Source organism: Pleurodeles waltl, chromosome 12 (genome assembly GCF_031143425.1).
Source record: "Pleurodeles waltl isolate 20211129_DDA chromosome 12, aPleWal1.hap1.20221129, whole genome shotgun sequence".
Classification (NCBI taxonomy): domain Eukaryota; kingdom Metazoa; phylum Chordata; class Amphibia; order Caudata; family Salamandridae; genus Pleurodeles; species Pleurodeles waltl.
In genome coordinates, this window is record NC_090451.1 from 430,164,186 (window position 1) to 430,184,479 (window position 20,294).

Below are 20,294 nucleotides of genomic sequence, written 5' to 3' on the forward strand. Positions count from 1 at the left end.
AGCGGCAATAGTGTAGAATGCAGGGTGCTGGCCAGACGGACCGTACACTTGGAATGGGCAGTGCAGGGGCCCCCTGCTCCCGTTCTCCACCAGCCCTTTCATGGCATTGCTACCACCATGAAATCGCGGGCAGAGAACAAGGTAGTAATCTCTTGGGCAATGCTGCCCTGGAGGATTAGGACTGCCACAACCGCCAGACCGCCGGGATCTTTGATCCTGACGGTATTGGCGGACCCAGTGCAGCATGACCGCCGTGGTCATAATGTGGCGCTCTGAAATCTGCATTGGCGGTGGTCCGACCGCCAGTGCAAGTCTGGCGGTCTAGTAACCGCCAGACTTGTAATTGGGCCCATCTTCTGTGGCCATGTCTGTGATGCACTGTGCCTAGTTCCCCTGCCTAGAGCTTATGGCTTGTAGTCACCAAGCAAAGTGCACTGGGCGGTGCCTGTCCTCTAAGAATACATATGGCATAACCTGCAGCCAGTGCTGCAGCTACCTTCAACAGGGCATTGTCTCTAGCAGTACTCTCTGCACACCCCCAACCCACAACAGTTTTTAGCCATCCCAAAGCATGAAAGTGGCCAAATAATCCTGTCAGAGTAACCTGCAACCTCTGCTTCAAATCTGATGTCAATTCATCCAGCAGTTCCTCACTACCCAAAAACTCCCCAGGGAGTTCTAATAGCTGAAGTAACATATCAGACCCCTGACCCCCCCACATCTTTCTATTTTGATCAACCTACAAACACCTTTCCAAGGCAAACTTAAAGAGACACAGCTTTTTGGAGATGTTTTCTTGCATGTTCATTAAATGTGGCATGATGACAAAGGCCACTGCTTCCATTGTACTGTTTTCAGACACAAAGTAAATCAGTCCAAACAATTTATGAATGCTATGCAGCTGCCAATATATCAGAGTTGAAGAGGTTCTGTAAAAGGTGCCAGAAAACCCTCCCAAAAGCACCATGGAATTTCTTAAAAACAGCATGGTCAAGGACTGATCTTTGGCAAAAAGTTTACAGAAACGGTTATATTGATTTTTTAATAGAATAGTGTTACCTAAAGGAAGGAAGGAAGGAAAAGTTAAATGAACCACATGTAATGCATTTTCATTGAAGTTTAAACTATACGCTCGGAAATGTAAAAAACTAATATACAAAAGAAGAATGTACAATAGCCATATAAGTTGGTGAAATTGGGGAAGATTAACTGCAAATAGACAAAGGCGTAGGAAATGCTTTAACATAATTTATTGCTTAAAAAGTGAGCAACGTGAATAGTAAAATTTTCTAAGAAAAACGTAATTGATTGAAACTGCTAGAAACTCTGTTTAAGAGACAAAGGTCCTGATTATGACCTTGGTGGAGGGGATTACTTTGTCACAAACGTGAGGGATATCCCGTCCACCGTATTACAAGTTCCATTATATCCTATGGAACTTTTAAAACAGCAGGTGTGATATCCATCACGTTTGTGACGGAGTAATCCACTCCGCCAAGGTCGTAATCAGGCCCAAATTGACCAAGAACTTCCTGGGGGCCCACAAAGACTACCCCCAACTATAAAAATAAATAATTTAAAGGTGGATTTGGAAAAGGACAGCTCAGTTGGAATTTAAACAAACTTAATAAAACTAGAATCAAAGAGTCTTTAAACGAACAAAGGAGCGCAGAAAAGAGGCATCTTATATGAACTACATTATATACCAGGCCACTGGGTTTGTGCGATTGGGTGGCTGGTGTTTTCTGCACAATTATTCACTGGCAGCATTTGTCATATAATCAACCAGCTGCTGCATAATGTACTGATTTCAAGCACAAGAAATGGTTCTCACTCAAATGGATCAAACGTTACTAAATAAAAAGAACCACTTGAGATGCCTCATACCAATTGCAAAGGTTAACTGGTTACCTTTTTGTTACCGTTTGCTGTAGCATGATGTTAAACTAGTACTAAATGTGAAACTATTGAGAAGCATTTTGTCCACATACTATTGAAGGGTTGTAAAATGACAGCAAATTGATGGTCACACAGAATATGCCATTTTAGGCCGTTTAATTTGGCTTTTATTTCCACCTAATTAATCAACCACACCGCATAATTTGATCCTCCACTGTCAAATAATTTAAGAGGGCAGGATTATAGACCAATCCAATAAGAGATCTATGGTGTGTTACACATGACGAAGCCTTACACTAGCAAATCAACAAAATAAAATATAAAAAACACAGATGAAGGAAATAACATGGGCAAGAAATAAAAAGGATCCAATGGCAAAGAAGGGTAAGTAGGATGACGGAGCATGATTAAGAAGAACATGTATCAAAGATTCATCATTGAACATAAGCCACTCCCTGGTGTGGACATCTTTGATTATGGATTCACTGCGTTAAGCAAAAACGCTGTTTCAAGAATTGTTAAGATAGTCGTAGAATCTTTCAATGTAATATTTGAGGTCCAAAGCAGTGCACTGTTGGGGAACAAGTTATCATTAGCTTAGTAAATCAGAACTGGTGAAGTTTTTTGTTTTTTTAAATCAGTAGTTTTGTGTTATTTTAATACCCAACCATACCTTCACTTTAACCCTTGTTTTATTCAGTGAATTGACAATGTTTTTTTAACATAAGCTAAGATCATGTTACCATACCTAACTATAACATTACTTTAACGTTCGTTTTTGTTCAGGGGGCTAATAAGGTTTATTTAATGCAAGATAATTTCATTCTACGATACCCAACTATAACATCACTTTAACCTTAGTTTTTTTTAGTTACTTTCAGTTTTCTTGTCCTATTTAACTTTTGGACATGTGCAGCAAGGAGCTGGAAGCATGGAGTGGCCTATGGCCAGGTACTCCATCTACCCCAACCATGGGTGCCTGTAGTGAAACTCTCACTACTAGTGGCAAGTTAGTTATTTGTATTTATTCTCCTAGGAGATACATCCGGCATCAACTGTCTCTAGCTTAAGAATGCCCATCACATTCTATGTCTCGTCAAGCACATGGAACCTAACGTGCTTCCTTAACCTTCTAATACAACCTATCACTACAGTGCCCAACACCCATCTGTATACAGGCATCTGCCATGAGTAACATTGGCTTTGCCAGAGGCTAAGCCACAGGGCATGTGCCCAGCCCTGTAAGCGGTAATTCCCCAGCTGTGCATGGCCTTTGACCTACAGTTAGGCCCTGTGGCCAAATTCTATAAACTTCTACTTCCCCACAGATGCCCAAACCACATTTTATTTTTATCTTTTTTTCTCATTTTCGCTGTACTCCTCTAGTATTGCCACTTGAGCTTCACCCCCCCCCCCACCCAGTTGTAATGCAGGACCGTTCTAGTTTCAACCAATGAAGCTTGCATAGTCCTGCAGTACCATGGGGATTGAGAGGTGGTAGTGCAGGAGTAATGCAGTACTTTTGCTGGAGTGTGCCAAGGGAGTACCAGCGACTTTTTTTATTTTACATATTTGAGCCTGGAGGTTGGGGGGAGGGGGATTACTGTCCCTCTGGCTCTCTTCCCAATCCCCACCCTCCATCAGTACCACGGTGACCAATAAAGCTTGCATAGTCCTGCAGTACCATGGGGATTGAGAGGTGGTAGTGCAGTGGTGCTGCAGTACTTTTGCTTTTGCTGGAGTGTGCCAAGGGAGTAATTTTACATATTTGAGCCCTGGAGGGGGGGAGGGGGGGGGAATTACTGTCCCTCTGGCTCTCTTCCCAATCCCCACCCTCCATAAGTACCACGGTTTCCCTACCCTGCAACTATATGTATATATATATATACATACACACACACACACACATATATGTATATATATATATATATATATATACACACACACACACACACACACACACACACACATATACATATACATTTCAGGACACAGGGACCAAGTTTGTAAGTCTTCTAACCATCCAGATATACTTAATTGTTTAACCCTGTCATAACCCCCTGCGCATCTCGTTACACATGAATTTCTCAGAATAGCTGAACAAGTTTAAGCTATATATCAATATAAATAAAATAACTATACAGACAGCTTTACTGGGCTCTAAACACGTCTTGACATGGAGTATATACATAAAAGCGGTCTACATTCAGTAACATACTGTATTTCCTTGGACCATGCAGCTTCCCACAGATTTCTTATATGTACCCATTCCCATGCATCAGATTTGATCCAGAACTATTTTAGTAGCAAGCTAGTGGCCAAGAGGATTCCGGGCTATATCCCTAGAAGTGTCTCCTCAATCGTCAAGAGGTGCAGAGAGATATGTAGTGAGATGTCCTGTGAAAATCCGAAACAGCTTGGGCGAGAATAGTTAAACTCTATGACACTCTAGCTTTTGAGGACACCATGAATGGATAAAAAGCAGACTGCACGTAGCATACTTACTTTTCTGGCTAACGCAATACCCAAGAAAACCATCCTCAGATGGAGCAACTTCGAGTAAAGAAGGAGTGCAATGACTTCAAATGTGGCGCTGTTAGAAATCTTAGCAGACGTTTTAGATGCAAAGGATGGCTTAGAAAGGGATTAAATATAAACATTTCGCAAACACTCCAGCCTGAACAGCTTTACTACATGTACATAGCGGAGGGCATTCCACAATAGCAACTTCAGATATAAAGCTTGAGGAGGATACATCTTTCTGTCACATCGCCTGAGAATTGGTTTAATTTTGGACGAAGAATCCAGTGCAGTGCCTCATTCTTATGCATTTATGCCTGAGTAATGAGATATATTGTCATAGTAATAAGTCCAAACAAGCTGAGGGCTACACTTGCCAAATGAAGCATGTTTTTGATGAACGGATCAGACCTTACGATTAGTTATGGATTTAGACATTTAGGAGCCCGTTAAGTATTTCTTTGCAAATATTTCTAAGCACTTAACATCTTCTGAAAGTATGAGAGTCCAAAAGATAAACAGTAAAATGGCACCTTTTCTAATGTTCTTCCGTCACAACTCCTTTGTGAGCGAGGTATTTTGTAAGACAGTGTGAATGACTCAATTTTATGAAGTGTGAGTAGTTCACCTCAACTCTCAGATGTGGGATCAAGGAATTTAATAGTTTAGTGCTCGGAAAAGCCAAGCTTTGGTGTATCAGCCAATGGAATGCACATTGTGTGAAGGGATTTGTGGTTGTGGAGCGACAATTTCTAGTAACTATATTATGAAGAGAAAGTGAGCTAAGGTAGTTGGGACCTTTCCCCCACTAAGTTCTGCAGACAGTACAAAGTACTTAGAACTGATTTTTACTTCTCGTGGGAGCCCACGCAAGGCATTTCCTGCTGGTTTCATGTGGTCTTGTCAGCAAAGGTTCTTGCACCAACTCACTGCCCGATTTTGTAGAGTTTGAAGTCAATGAGGCACATTTTAGGAGTCATCTGTAAAAATCACACTAGTACTCCTAGCATGCCGAGATCAATGTTCTCCCGCGTTCCATTCAGTGGTTGGTTTGGAGAAGCAGGACTATTTTTCAAAAGACAGAAACAGAATATTGGCCCCTATAACTGTTAACATGGGACATAAATAAGAGATCATTTGGTAGATGATTCCCACATTTCTAACTTTTGGTGAGGAACTTTGGGTGTTCAAAGTCCACTAAGACAGATGAAGGGTAAGGAGTCAAGTTCTGTCATGCTCAGTGCCAGGATGTTCTGCACTGCTCGCTCTCACATCTGTCCTGTTCTGTCACTGTCCTCTCCCCGCTTCATTTCTCATTTCACCTGTCTTCCTGTCCCTCTCTTCCTCTTTACTGCCATTTTTCCCTCTCCTGTTTCTCCAAGATCTCATCTTTCTAACCCCCCTTGTCTTTATCATTTGACCCTTTTTCTTCTGCCTCACCCTCTCTTTCCGAGCCGTTGACTCTATCATCTATTTTTTTCACCTGTTTCCACCTATTGGCCATCTATTTCTCATGTCTCCCCTGTCTCTCTCTATCAATTCCGACGTGGCTCCCCTACGCTCCCACCTACATTTTTCATCTATTTGTTTCTTCTAACTCTCACCCGTTTCCCGCTTCACTCTCTCAGTTTTTGCTTTCTCACACCTCTCTGTATCTCCTCTTTAACTCTCATCTATCCTTCCCCCACATCCCTTTCCCAGCTGTTTCGTTATAACTTATCTGCTCTTTTTATACCCTCTGTCTCCCACCTGTCTATCCCTCTCCGTCTCTTTCATCTGTCTCATTATTGCCTCTCTCAATATTCTCCACCTCTCTCTTTTCAGTATACAAGCTATTCCACCCGCTTATCCTCCTCAACTTTCTCAATTGTCTTTCTAGTACATCTTATTTTCATCTGTCTCTTTCTCTCTTCTGTCTGTTTTCACTCTGAGCTGTCTCTCACCAGTCTGCTTCTTTCTCAAACCTCTCTCACTGGCTTCCAACCCCTTCACTAATTTTCCCGTCTTTTTCTAGTCCCTTTCCTGCATGTCTCTGCGCCTCTATCACCCCTCTCATCTGGTCAAGCATATCTCTCTCACACTTTTTTCTGTCTCCTCCATTTCTCTGCATTCTCCCTCATGCGCATGCACACACGTGCCTTGTCTTTCTGCCTCCCAACTGTTCTGTGCAGTGCCCTCTTTCTCTTTCAGTTCCCCCTAGTCCTCTCTCTCTAGCATCGTCCATATTCCCCTTCCCTTGAGGGCACTAGGGACAGCCGGAGACATGGTGAAGCCTAATTGCAAGTTTGCCACGTTTTATTTTATGACTTTTTAGCGCTTTCGTGCCCAGGCTGCAAAGTAATCCGAGGGGCACCTCAGAACGAAGCCACCATATCACAAAGAGTGTACAATGGCAGCATCTTGTTGTAGTGTATGGTTTTAACACTGTTAGACTTTTCATCCTTGGCGTGGTCTCCCTTAACTTTTTGCCTCTGTTCACCAGGTTGTTGATGTGTGCTGGACTCTGATTTTACTGTTTTTGGTACTCTGGACACTTTACCACTGCTAACCAGTGCTAAAGTGCAAGTGCTCCTGTTTAAAATGTGTACGTAATTGGTTCTCCATGATTGGCATATTTGTTATACTGTTAAGTCCCTAATAAAGTGCACTAGAGGTGCCCAGGGCCTGTAAATCAAATGTTACTAGTGGGCCTGCAGCACTGGTTGTGCCACCCACACAAGTAACCCTGTAATCAAGTCTCAGACCTGCCACTGCAGTGTCTGTAAGTGTATTTTTACACTGTAAATTCGACTTGGCAAGTGTACCCACTTGCCAGGCCTAAACCTTCCCCTTTCTTACATGTAAGGCACCCCTAAGGTAGGCCCTAGGTAGCCCCAAGGGCAGGGTGCAGTGTATGGATAAGGTAGGACATATAGTAATGTGGTTCATATGTCCTGACAGTCAAATACTGCCAATTTTGTTTTTCACTGTTGCAAGGCCTGTCTCTCTCATAGGATAATATGGGGGCTACCTTTAAATATGATTAAAGTGTAGATTCCCCTAGAGAGTAGATGGACATGTGGAGTTTGGGGTCCCTGAACTCACAATTTAAAAATACATCTTTTAGTAAAGTTGATTTTAAGATTGTGCATTTGAAAATGCCACTTTTAGAAAGTGAGAATTTTCTTGCTTAAACCATTCTGTGATTCTGCCTTGTTTATGGATTCCCTGTCTGGGTCAGTTTGACAGTTGGAATGTTTTTCACCTCGCACAAGACAGTGACACAAAGGGGGCTGGGGTGTAACCTGCATTTCCTGATTAGCCATCTCTGCTAGGAGGGAGGGGTGGAGTGGTCACTCTCATCTGAAAGGACTGTGCCTGCCTCTGACAATGCCGGCTCCAACCCCCTGGTGTGTGTCTGAGGCCTTGCCTGGGCGAGGCAGGATTTCACAAGTAGGTGTGAGTCCCCTTTGAAGAAAGGTGACTTCAAAGACTAAAATGGGTATAAGAAGGGCACCCACATCTACAGACTTGAGAAACACTTCTGGAACCAAGAGGAACCTCTGCCTGGAGAAGAGCTGATAGCTGAGGAAGAAGTGCTGCCCTGCCTGTGACTGTGCTTTGTGGAGCTTTCCTGCAGTGCTGCTTCTGCCAGAGTAAGAGGGCAAAGACTGGACTTTGTGTGCCTTCCATCTTGTGAAGAAAACTCCAAGGGCTTGATTTAGAGCTTGCCTCCTGTTGTTTGAAGTCTCAGGGACAGCAAGGACTTCTCTCTGCCAGCACCTGGAGTCTCTAGAGAGACTCCTGCTCTGACAAGTGGCGCCCTATCCAGTTCCTGGGCCCTTGGAAGGAAAGCTGGTGGAAATCAAAGGAAATCGACTTCGGACGACTCCGGACCGATGCCGCTGCTGAATCCGGTGACCCGGCCTGCACCCGACGCCGTGACCTTCGCTGGAACGCGACGCTCTTCGCAGGCCCGACACCGCAGCTGCCCCGCTGAAGTCCGCGACTCCGTGGAAGTCGCCACACCACGTCGTGACCAACGCCGCTCGAAGTGCGCGGATTCAACCGTTGTTGTGTCATTTTGTAGTGTTTTCATGAAGTTACTGTGTGTGTTGGTACAAATACTTTACACCTAGCACTCTTAGGTTAAGCCTACTGCTCTGTCAAGCTACCAAGGGGGTAAACAGGGGTTAGCTGAGGGTGATTCTCTTTTACCCTGACTAGAGTGAGGGTCCTTGCTTGAACAGGGGGTAACCTGACTGTCAACCAAAGACCCCATTTCTAACAAACACGGTTACATTACTTTACAAAACACAACTGTCCCCATTCCTTGCAGGCTGCAGAAAGTGAACAAAGCCCAGAGAGCCCTATTTTATATCTCTTAATTACACTGCCTTTTCTACCCTTGAGGACATGGGTCGCAAAGGCAGTGCCAAGCTCGCAAGAGGCAAGTTAGGGCTCACAGCTGTGACCCATGTGGACCCCTAAATGGAATCCATTTGTTGGGCGTCGTTGGTATACACTTGGAGCAACCTATTGTGTAGTTGCTGTACCTGCACTAATGCCGTACATCGGTGTTCAACAACAGACAAAATAGAGGATCCGTTTGGCATGCCAAAGCAAACTATAGGAAAGCACTGACGCAGGCCAAAATCACAGAAGAAAAAGATTCTACAAAAGTGAGATAGAATGACAGCATTGGATTGTGGTGGAAGAAACACGCATGGAGTGGAATCAAAATTAGGCAGCCGTGGTATTCAGCAGGGCCCTAAGAAATCATTCGGGCACCTGAGGTTACTTTGTTTTTAACGAATCAAGCACGGTCCTTGATGGTAACGATTCACTGACAATCTCTCAACTGCAAGAAGGTTATCAAAAGGAATCAAAATCTATGATCTATTCTCCTACAAAGCAGTCCAATAAGCCTAAATGGACTACGCTGACCCTTACAGATGTTTACCACACTCAAATCACTTCTGCAAGCATGAAACTATGTAGTTTACATTCTTAGGCATCAAGGCAGCAGAAGGGGTATTTTATGTACAACTGTTTCTGAAAATACAGAAATGATCATTTAGGGAAAAAAATATTCAGAAGTGTCAGAAGAGGGAAAGAAACAGAGGGGTATAAGAAATATCATGTTTAAAAAAACTTGACATGTGGGAATGGCTGCAAAATGTCAGAGCCAGTTTCTCCATGTAGTTTTGCCAGGGTTGTGACAAGCATTTACAATTGCATTCTAGCCTGGCCTTATCTCCAAAACTTAGTAAAGATGTAGCCGTCATGGGCTTTGAAGGTGGGGATAGTGACTGTGGACATTCTTTGGGAGAAAAAGAGACCTACACCCAATTCACCATCGGGGACCACAACTTCATAATTTTGGTACGCGCATTAAGGTCAATCCTAACAAGTTACGTAGCCGTGGCATTTGTCAGCTATGAGTAAGTCTCTTCATCTAATCCCGATTTTTTGGCCAACAGTAATTTGCACTGTAGGATTGTTAAACCCACATTTATCACGAAAATAGGATATTAAAAGTCCCACACAAGGAGCTTTTAGCTTAAAATTCAGGCTTATATGTTGGACAATGCGCATGTTGAGGGGCATTTGGGCAGCTATGCTTATTAATGTGACGGACCGTTGGAGGTGGATAAGCCAGCAAATGATAGGATGAGCAGAATAAGAACTGAATCAGAGCTCTCACTTGTATAAATGCCAGCGCGCAAGCTTGGCCAGCGAAACATTTAGCATGTAAATCAGGCAATTTAGGTCAAGTAAAAATATGATAACCACTCTCTGAAATACACATTTGTAGTTCAGTTAAATACATTAATTAATATTCTTGTATTTAATGGTATTTATTAAAGTTGCTCATTTTTAAACATGAACTCCTAGCACTCATGACCTGACAAAATACCATTAATGAACCAAGAAACACGCCAGTTCGGCATGTGCATTGTTCATATGGCCAATATTAGTACATAGATAGTAACATTGTACTGGTTGAAACCAGTGAGGTTTTTCTATAGTGCACATTCTGAACTGCAATGTCAAGGTCCGTTCTGATGATCAAGGTACAGGGGACACAGTGAAGTGAATGCCTAGGATTATATAATTTATTTTCCTCTCTCCTGTTTACACCAAAGGACAGCGCTATATTCTTAATTCTTTCAGGAGCTAAATGAATACCCAGAGTTCTATAACTGTGTGTAGATGTATATTACATATATATATATATATATATATATATATATATATATATATATATATAGATATATAAAAAAACACTAATTTAAATGTAATGAAAGGCAGGGCACGTTGTTATGTTAATTTCACTTGCTTCCAACTGATGTAACAAACTGAACGATCAAGGAGCGTGCTTCAGAACCCAAAGGGACCATACTCAGATTATCAAAACAAGCAGATCTTGTAGATCCTAGAGCAGTTGCTCCCTAGTTACACATTTTTCACGACACACACACATATGCCAAGTGCAACACAGCAGCAAACAGACATTTACATACCATCTATGCATTTATAATACAGAACAATTAGGCCAAAAGGCACCCTTTTGTATTTTATGCGTACTCTCAGCTGGCCTTCAGTACTCTAACCCTCTGAAGACAGGTTACATATTGTCACTGTAGGCACTAGGGGCCAGATGTAGCAAAGGTTTTTACCCATTCTGTGTCTATGGGAAAAAGTGTTCGTACATATGGCCCTAGATACTCTACCCACTTGTGGTAACTGCTACTGCCTCCTCTTCATGCAGCCACCAATTACAAGCACCCCCTCAATGGCAGCCACTTGTTACAGTGTTTTGCAGTCTCATTACAGACTAGCTCCAGCTGTCTGTCACAGACAGCACTGTATACAAAACTGCAGTCAGTCATTGCTTGTGATTAGATGTCTTTCTTATCAATCTCAGTTCCCTGTTTTTTATTGGAGCCCCCCCCCCCCATATTCTTTGTTTGCCCCTTGCTTGGCGCATAGCTTGTTTACCAATGACTGTATTGTGCAGGGTGTAGATTCCACTGCCGATGTCTTGGAAGGAAAATACTACTCAACTCTAAAATCAGTTTGAGCTTGTATTGCTGTAGATTCCTATCTAGTGTTGGGTGCAAGTGTTGCAAGTAGTTTTTCTTCAAAGAAAAGGTTTTAGTTTCAAGATAACGTATTATACCTCTGCTACAACACAAACATACACGGACTCTACATTAATGGGTTTTTCTTTTTGACCATGAGTAAAGTGCAGAGATGTAAAGCAGTAATGAGTCTTGGTGCTTAAAAAGAAAAATACATTTAGAAGGATACTGACAATTAAGCATCGCACAGTGCGCCTAACCCGGGGACATGTGCGGGCGCATTTGAACCTGCACTAGTACAAGCTGCAAACCAGTCAGTACAGGTAAGTGATGGTTTCCGTTGCAACACATGCTGCTGTAGATCATATGCATGCTCAGTCTGTAAAGCAGTATCCTTCTCACTAAAGCAGTGGCTTGACAGCAACAACGGAAGATATTTGGAACAAAGTTGTAAATACAGTTTGTCCAACTAGGGTTCCTAGTTGGGCGTGAATGTCCACGCTGCAATGCTTAGTGAATATGTGGATAGTAGATCATGCTGCATCTTTACAGCTGTCTTTGAGAGAGTCACACTTGCAGGCAATGTACTGGAAGAGGTTGAGGCCTTCACCTACCTGGCAGTGTTATAGAAAAGAAGGCAGCAGAAACACCAACATCAAGCCAAGAATGGGCAAAGCAAGTGCTGTCTTCATTCAGCTAAAAAAGATCTACATTTGCAAAGCCCATACAGTGATTGTCCAGGTTAAAAATATAGAGAACAATGAAAAAATGATTTCTGCGCTTTCAAGGCGAGTGCTGTGTTGTGTGATGCAGTGTGTACTGCATCCTCACTTCGCAGCATCCTATGTAACAATGCCATATAATTATGTCATGCAATATGGTTGCCACATTGAAACTATAGAAAGTAACATAGCCAGTCTGGCATTTGCAAAGCCGATCGCATCACTCGCTCAACACTGGCTACGCAAGATTGAATGACTTTGCCAATTCTTTCTCTCCTTTGAGTCTCCTCACAATTACAATATCTCACTTCCCTAGGGGTGCAGCAATGCTGGCTACAGACCTATAACTGCCTGCTTGCTATTCCTCTGGCGGAGGAAGGTGAGCGAGGTGAGATGGTGGGAGACTCCTCCCTCCAAAACTGCCAGGCTATGGCCGAGAAACAAGCTACTGCAAGGACACAGCAGAGACATTGAGGTAATTTAAGGGCCACCAGAGGTCGCAGCTGCGACCCCCGGATTGCCCTTTGCGACCCCTGGCACTACATTTGTGACCTCTGGCCTCAGAGATAGCAAATTCAGTGCCAGGAACACAGAAGTAGAAGTAGCTCGTCCTTAGGACAGTGGCTGGAGCTCTAAATTCCTTGTTTTTTAAAAATTTTATGACACTATAACTGAACAACAATATATTATTCACTATTAGTGTACTAAAAATGAAGTACAATTAGCCAGAATATGACCCTTCCTGGCAGCAGAGGTAAGTCAAAAATATTTTTAAATGTTTGTCGTGTGAATGCATGCAGGTGAGAGTGTGTTTATGTGACAAAGAGTGTGTGTGATTGTGTGTAAGCATAAGCATGTGTGTGTGTGAGAACTTATTTTTCCTTTTGTGTCTCTCCTTCGTGCTCATGCTCATGGCGGACATGGCAATTTGAATCGGCTCGGTTTTGTCAAATAATATTTTACTTTTCATTTTCAATTTATGTGGCAAGAAAAGTCCAGTTAGGACTTTACAACGGCACTAGCTCTAACTGGAGCAAATGCGAGTCAGATTGCATTAGAAATGCGTGTTTTTTTGTTGTTTTAGCAGTGCTACGACGTTGAAAGTTGTTCCCCTTTCTTGTGCATGAAAACAGTATTTGATTTGCTGAGGATTAGCTATTTGGCTTTCCAGGAGTTGTTCCATGGCAAACAGTTCTTAAAAGCAATACTTTGCGGCACCGTTATGAGAAACCTAACAATGAACATGAATAAATGGTTGTCCCTGATATTCGGCAGTTTCTCAGCGTTAATGGGAAGCATGGCAGTAATACTTTTGGCCTGAACCCACATTTTCACAGAGGAACTCCTTGCAGGTAAGTGACAAACCCTGTAAATAAATTAGAATAAAGCAAAATCCTTTCTTAGACAAAGAAAAAGGAATACGTAGCTAGATCATATAAAGAGCACAGAAAATAAATGCATAATTTCCCCACATGCTCTACAAAATTAATTAAAAATATAGTGTAAAATACAAAGTATTCCACATTCTTTCAAGAGTAAGGGTGTGCACTTTCTAGCAGAATCAGAAAATATGCCTTCAAGTCAGCTATGTTTCTCTCGCGCTATTTACTATAATTTCTGAGCCTCCAAGCTTACCTCTGTGTGGCACTTTTTGAGCTGGTTGATGAGTATGTTGCACTCTTCGGTATGTAGATGCGGAGACAGGTCTGGATGCATGGCAAACTGCAGATACTGATAACAAAACAATTAGTTCCTGTCAGTTCTACAAAATCGAAATTCTTACCGTCACAATATATTAGACCATGCATGTTTTTCATTTCTCTCCAGATTCATTGGGATGATTCTAAAATAGGTTATCCTGTAGACTTTGAGGAGGTAGAAGAGTTCGTCTGTTTTCTGGGTCAGGAGAACACACATATTGCAGACAGTGTAGATTTGTACATTTTGTTTTTTAAAGTTTTTTTGTGGTTTTCTTTTAAGTTTAATACTTTTTTTTGCACAATTAACAAAAATCGTTGCAATCAGCAACGAACATAAAAGCATTATCATCTAAAAAAAACAAAAAAACTTCCTACTGGGATTTATAATTCTTATAGATTTCAAAGCACCAATACCAAGATAGATTATTGGTCCCCCACTTAAATTATGTTGTGTATATCATTAGAAGGGCAATAGTAGAGACTGTCCCCTCCAGCTCCATGCTGTCCTTAAAGTTCTGCATCTAGGCTGATCTTGTAAACGGCGCTGTCAATATTACTTAGTTGTAAGCTAATAGCTCAATCACAGTAGTTTGGCGCATGCTTCAAAAGGTGTTCCACTTTTTAAATGAATTTTTCTACGCATGCCATGTGTTGAGGTGTCAACCCTTTCAGACAAAATAGGACAGCTTGTCAGCATGATCTAATGCCACTGGAGACAAAACTGTTTTTGAGGTACAGTTTCCGCCAGGGTAACAGTGCGGGGCATATGCACAGAAAGTGTAAGAAGTCTTCCCGGTGGCAGAACAAATCTGGCGTGCAGCACCTTTATTTTAAGAGATTTTTAGAATATTTCTGCCAGGTATGGCTGTGCGGTCGGAGCCTTGTACGTGTTAATAGTCATCCATTAATGGGATCGTAGTCTAAACTTGTCTTTATCCTTGCTCTACAATAGCCGCTTGATTTGTGTATTTAATAGTTGCTTGAATGGTTTATGCGGTAAGTGTGTTCGGTGCGCCTCTCTTAGGAGAGAGGCATATTTGAAGAGAGACCCTTCCTGTACCAAGGCTTGGTCTTATAGCCCGAATTCCAATCTGATTTGTGCCGGTGAAGAACTGTATGACAGACAGAAAAGAAAGCAAAAAACGTTATTCTGGGCAATGATCATGAAATCGCCAAACTTGCCAGGATACGTTTCCAGGCCATATGCCAGGGAGGGAAAATACTTTGCCTTAATCACCATGAGGAGTGGGCTCAAAGTTGGGCTTTGCAAATTCGTAGACAGATTCTAAAGAGATGCAAGTTGAGATGCCACTTTGGCTTTCAAGGTGGTTAGGTGCAAGCAGTGAGACCATTGCTACTGCAACCAGACCCCTAGGTATTTGTAGCTACTACTTCTGCCCACAAGTTGGTTTCCACAGAGTCAGGTTTATCAGCAGCATGTTTGTCCTGCAATACTGATCAAGGGTGTTTAGCGATTTTTTGAGCCCGTGCCTGAAAGATTCAATAGGACGATGCCATCTGCATATACGTAATAATGATGTTAGAAGTTGATGGCCCAGTTTGGGGAGAGGGGAACGGAAAGTGTTCAATTGGGTGCACAGAACTGCTAGAGGTAAGTCGAATAGCATCAAGGCTAGTACACAACCTTGCTTAAAGCCTCTATCTATCTGGATTTTAGTAAGACACTCTTCCATTGCTGCCAACTTAGATGTTTGTAGATTTTGGGTATAGATGGCTCTAAATCTCAGATGAGCACAGTTAGTTTGTAAGATGCGATTTGTAGATTTGCCTGCTCAGGTACTTGGGAGCACTGAAGTGGATCGCCATGTAAGTTAGTGATAAAAACTTAAATGTGATCCAGGAAAAACAGAGCGTAGGTGCTTTCCATTTGACAAACTTTGTAGACTTATACAAAAATCCTGAAGGTGGATTTTTTTTTTTTAATGAAATAAAATGAAATGCATAATTAAATGCATAAAGATATTCAACAGGCACACATCATGCTGAAAAATGATCTAGTAAGTTTGATACTCTTGGAAGTGTGCTTGCTGTCAATTGCGGTGAAGCGGGGATGCAGGAGCATTATGGCTTAGAACTAGGATCCAGACATTGTTACAGTCATAGGCATACACAATATTCTAGATCTACAGTAGTAGTTTGCAAACTTGGCATTTAGGTCAAAATGTAATTTACTGAAGGGAACAAGATTTTGAGGCAGGGAAAAGTCATTAGAGAGCGACTGCCTATACCCAATGCTAAATGAAAAGTCCCCCAAAACCTTCTCATAACACTTGCTGCCCTTGGCATCTCTGGCCGAGCACCCTTCTGTTTCACCTCTTAAACGCTCCTTCTGTTCACAAAGGCTCCTCTAGCCCCACACCAGCTCTATGACCTGTTGGTACCCTCTAGGTCAGACCCTAGAACTAGTAATCATCTGCATATACACCACCTCCCAAAGTGAAATACCTTCCTAATTCCCATTCATCCCCTGTACCAAGAAGAGCATCACATTTTTCTCCTTGCAAGTTTTTTCCCCATCAGTCTACAACCCAATGCTCAGACTGACTGGATTTCTGCATCAAACGGCAGTTGTTCACTCATGTAGAACTCTTCCCAGTGGAGAAACTCAACTTCCTTGAACCCAAAGGTTCAGGCACAACCTCTGACAAATCCCACACTTGACACTAAGTTTTGTTAGAGCATCTCCTTTACCTGGAGAGGTACTCTACTATTCTGGCATGTTCATGGAAACATTCATATCCGCCGCAGACACCACAGAGAAAACATAGTGCTGAACATATGCAAGATGAGCCCTCATCCATCCTTCCGCATAGCCAGAATTCAAGGTTTTAATCAATACTTGGGAAATGTGTAACATTGCATTATGCAATAGTCTTGTAGTCGGTGCTCTCTACTGTGCTTTCTGCACCCTTCGACAAAATAATTAACTTTGCAATGCAGATCTATTAATATTGTCTTGATTTTGAGCCCAAGATTTATCTTGAAAATCGGGTTACTCAAATGTGCTGCAGCATGCCTAAGAATTCTTGGAAGATAGAGGCTATAAGATGTTAAGGTGCTTGTACTAAAAGATCAAAGTCTATCGATGGCAAAACAAAGTGGTCTTTAGTAGTGGCAGAGAAAAGGACCAGAATATTTAAGTTTGTGGAGGTAACCCCACGACAACCACCTCTAGTTTGTGAGCCCATCTTCTCTGAGCCCTAAACAACCAGGTGTGCAACTGTCAAAGAAGGTAATAAGATCACAGACTTTGGTGGTCATTTTGACATTGGTGGTAAAAACCACCTACCGCCGCGGTGACGGACGCCAAAATACCATCACCATGTCTACCATCCGTCCGCCATATTATGATCACTTTCGGACTTCCGCCACAAGAAATCCGGTAGTGATCATGCTGGTGGACGGTGGTAAGCTGGTGCTGCTACCACCAGCACCGCCACACCAGTAGAATGCCGCCAGATGTATTATGACCATTAATACGGCCTGGCGGTGTTCTGCTGGCAGGGCTCTGCTGGAGGTAGCAGTGCCCTTTCCCTCGCCGGACAAGGTAAGTCGGGCATCTGATGGGGGAGGGGGTGGAAGGGCGGGGTGTTGTGTCGGAGTGTGTGAGTGCGTGTGTGAATGCATCTGTGTGTATTGTGCAGTTTGCGTGTTTGTATGCGTATGAGTGAATCCGTGTAAGAATGGTGAAGTGAGTGCGTGTCTGCATGTTAGTGTGATTGTGTAAGAATGTGTGTCAGTATGTTTGTAAGTATACGTGTATGAATGCATGTATGCAGTGTGAGTACAAATGCGTGTATGGCAGTGAATGGGTTTATGCGTGGTGCGTGTGAGTGTCTGCGTGTATGTGGGGAGGAGGTTGTGGAATGAGGGGTGCTGTGACTGGTGGGGGAGGAGGTGCGGGAGGGGGTGATGTGTACGTGTTTGGCTGTGGGGTCAGTTGTGTAGTGTGTGTGTGTCTGCGGGTGTGTCATGTATGGGGATGGGGGTGTTTGTGGATCGGAGGGGGTGAGGGGTGTGTGTTTGTGGATCGGAGGGGGTGGGGGTTGTTGATCAGAGGTGGTGGGGGATGTCTGTGTTGATCGGCAGGGGTGGGGGAGTTTGGATGGAGGGATGTGGGGGGCGTCTGGTAAGTGTTGGGGGGATGGGGGAGCTGCCTACCAATGACAGGGAAGGAATTCCCTGTCACCGGTAGGGCCTACCGCCATGGTTTTTGTGGCGTTACTAATGCCATGAAAACCATGGTGGAAGGCAGGCGCATAATGCCGCTGGTGGGACTGTGCTGTCCGTCGTGCTGGAGATTGACATCTCCGGCCCTGCAGCTGATACCGCCATGGTGGTATGAGTGGAGAAGTGGTGGGTTGGGTGCAGCCAACCCGCCATCCTCATAATGTGTCTGTATGTACTGCCAGCCTGTTGGCGGTACTACCGCCACATTAATACTCACCGCCGGGGTCATAATGACCCCCTTTGTGTATTCTATAATTGTTCCTGACCTGTGTCGGTTTACATTTGGCTATCTTTTTTTCTGCAAACTTGGTGTTTTAAACTGATGTTTTGCTCTACCCGTGTTTGTATGAGTTTACATCTTGGGTTTCTGCGAAATTGGTTCATTTAAACTGCTGTTTTGTTCTGCCTGTGACTGTCTGAATTTACCTCTTCTCTATCTGCAAGCTTGGTACTTTAAACTGTTGTTTTTGTTCTACCCGTGACTGTATGAATTCCCCTCCTAGTTTTTCACAAAGACTGCATTAAGCCTCACCCTTTATAAGGTTTAGAAAAGACTAAATACACCTCAGTGGCTAACCAGAGTGTGTTTAGAAGACTGCTTAATCTGCTCTGTAGTTTAAACTGTGCTTGGAAAGTGTACGCAGCACTCATTTTTGGCTTGAAAATGTGATTAGTTTTAGTGCTCGAAAAGCAGTATTTCAGTGGTTTCAAAATAGTCCTTTACCTGAAAAGTAGAATCTGGTAGCTAGAAAGTGTGGATTGTGCCTATCTGTATCCAAGGAGATTCTGAAAAGAGGAGCACCTCCCTGCCCCAGCAGCCTGAGCTCAAGGTCTATTGCCCCTGATATAAGTTTCTATTGTTTTTTACATCTGTTGCTGTGATTGGTTTCTAGGGCTAGTATTTCTATTGTATTAAGGGCTTAGGGTTTGAGTTGTGATTAGCTATTCGGGCTAGGGTTCTGATTGGATACTGGTGCAAGGGCTTCCACTGGACTAAGGGTTTAGGGTTACAGTACTGATTGGCAGTCAGTGCTAGGATTATGATTGGTCAGTAGGGCTACGTTTCCTATTGGACTTAGGGTTTTGTTTTTTATTGGCTGTTAGGGCTAGGGCTGTGAAAGGTTAATAGAGCCAGGTCTCCCATTGGCTCTAGGGTTAGGGTTCTGATTGGTTAGGATTAGGGCTACGGCTTCTATTTGCCATAAGGGCTATTTAAGCTTAGAGTTCAGGGCGTTTCAGCCCGGGCATTGAGAACAAGGGCAGTTGCCTATTTGGGTCAGGTCGGGTCAGACCTAGGGCAAGAAATTCTGCCCTTTTTGTCATTTACTCACAACCACCTTAAGCCATCGACATCCACAGACATACAAACACATTCTCAGCAGATGTACAATATTCACGTACCACAAACAAAGCTCATACAAATCTCAGTGTCTCATCAACCATTACAAAAACCCCACAAACCACACTTATACACAATTCTACCACAACTAAAACACTATGGCTCCTTCTTTCGCACACAAACCACAACTCCGTCCTATACTGCACACACATCTACACATCATCAACACAACACTTCACATTATACATAACTTTAAGGCATCCCGACACACACCCCCTGTTCATACAAAACACCAGCTCTAACCTCTACTTGCATCTAATAGACCTCTTTTTTATCATGATGAAACCTACAGGGAGTGCAGAATTATTAGGCAAGTTGTATTTTTGAGGATTAATGTTATTATTGAACAACAACCATGTTCTCAATGAACCCAAAAAACTCATGAATATCAAAGCTGAATATTTTTGGAAGTAGTTTTTAGTTTGTTTTTAGTTTTAGCTATGTTAGGGGGATATCTGTGTGTGCAGGTGACTATTACTGTGCATAATTATTAGGCAACTTAACAAAAAAAAAATATATACCCATTTCAATTATTTATTATTACCAGTGAAACCAATATAACATCTCACCATTCACAAATATACATTTCTGACATTCAAAAACAAAACAAAAACAAATCAGTGACCAATATAGCCACCTTTCTTTGCAAGGACACTCAAAAGCCTGCCATCCATGGATTCTGTCAGTGTTTTGATCTGTTCACCATCAACATTGCGTGCAGCAGCAACCACAGCCT

The 20,294-nt window shown here is 42.8% G+C and overlaps 1 protein-coding gene across 1 annotated transcript in view; it reads right to left on the bottom strand.

The window, feature by feature from the left end:
- CMC2 (C-X9-C motif containing 2) overlaps positions 1 to 20,294 on the bottom strand; it is a 129,671-nt gene that overhangs the window by 69,175 nt on the left and 40,202 nt on the right. The window contains exon 2 of the mRNA XM_069216907.1: positions 13,844 to 13,939. Within this exon, the coding sequence (XP_069073008.1) occupies positions 13,844 to 13,924 (81 nt within the window). The 5' untranslated portion in view covers positions 13,925 to 13,939. The remainder of the gene's footprint in view (positions 1 to 13,843; positions 13,940 to 20,294) is intronic.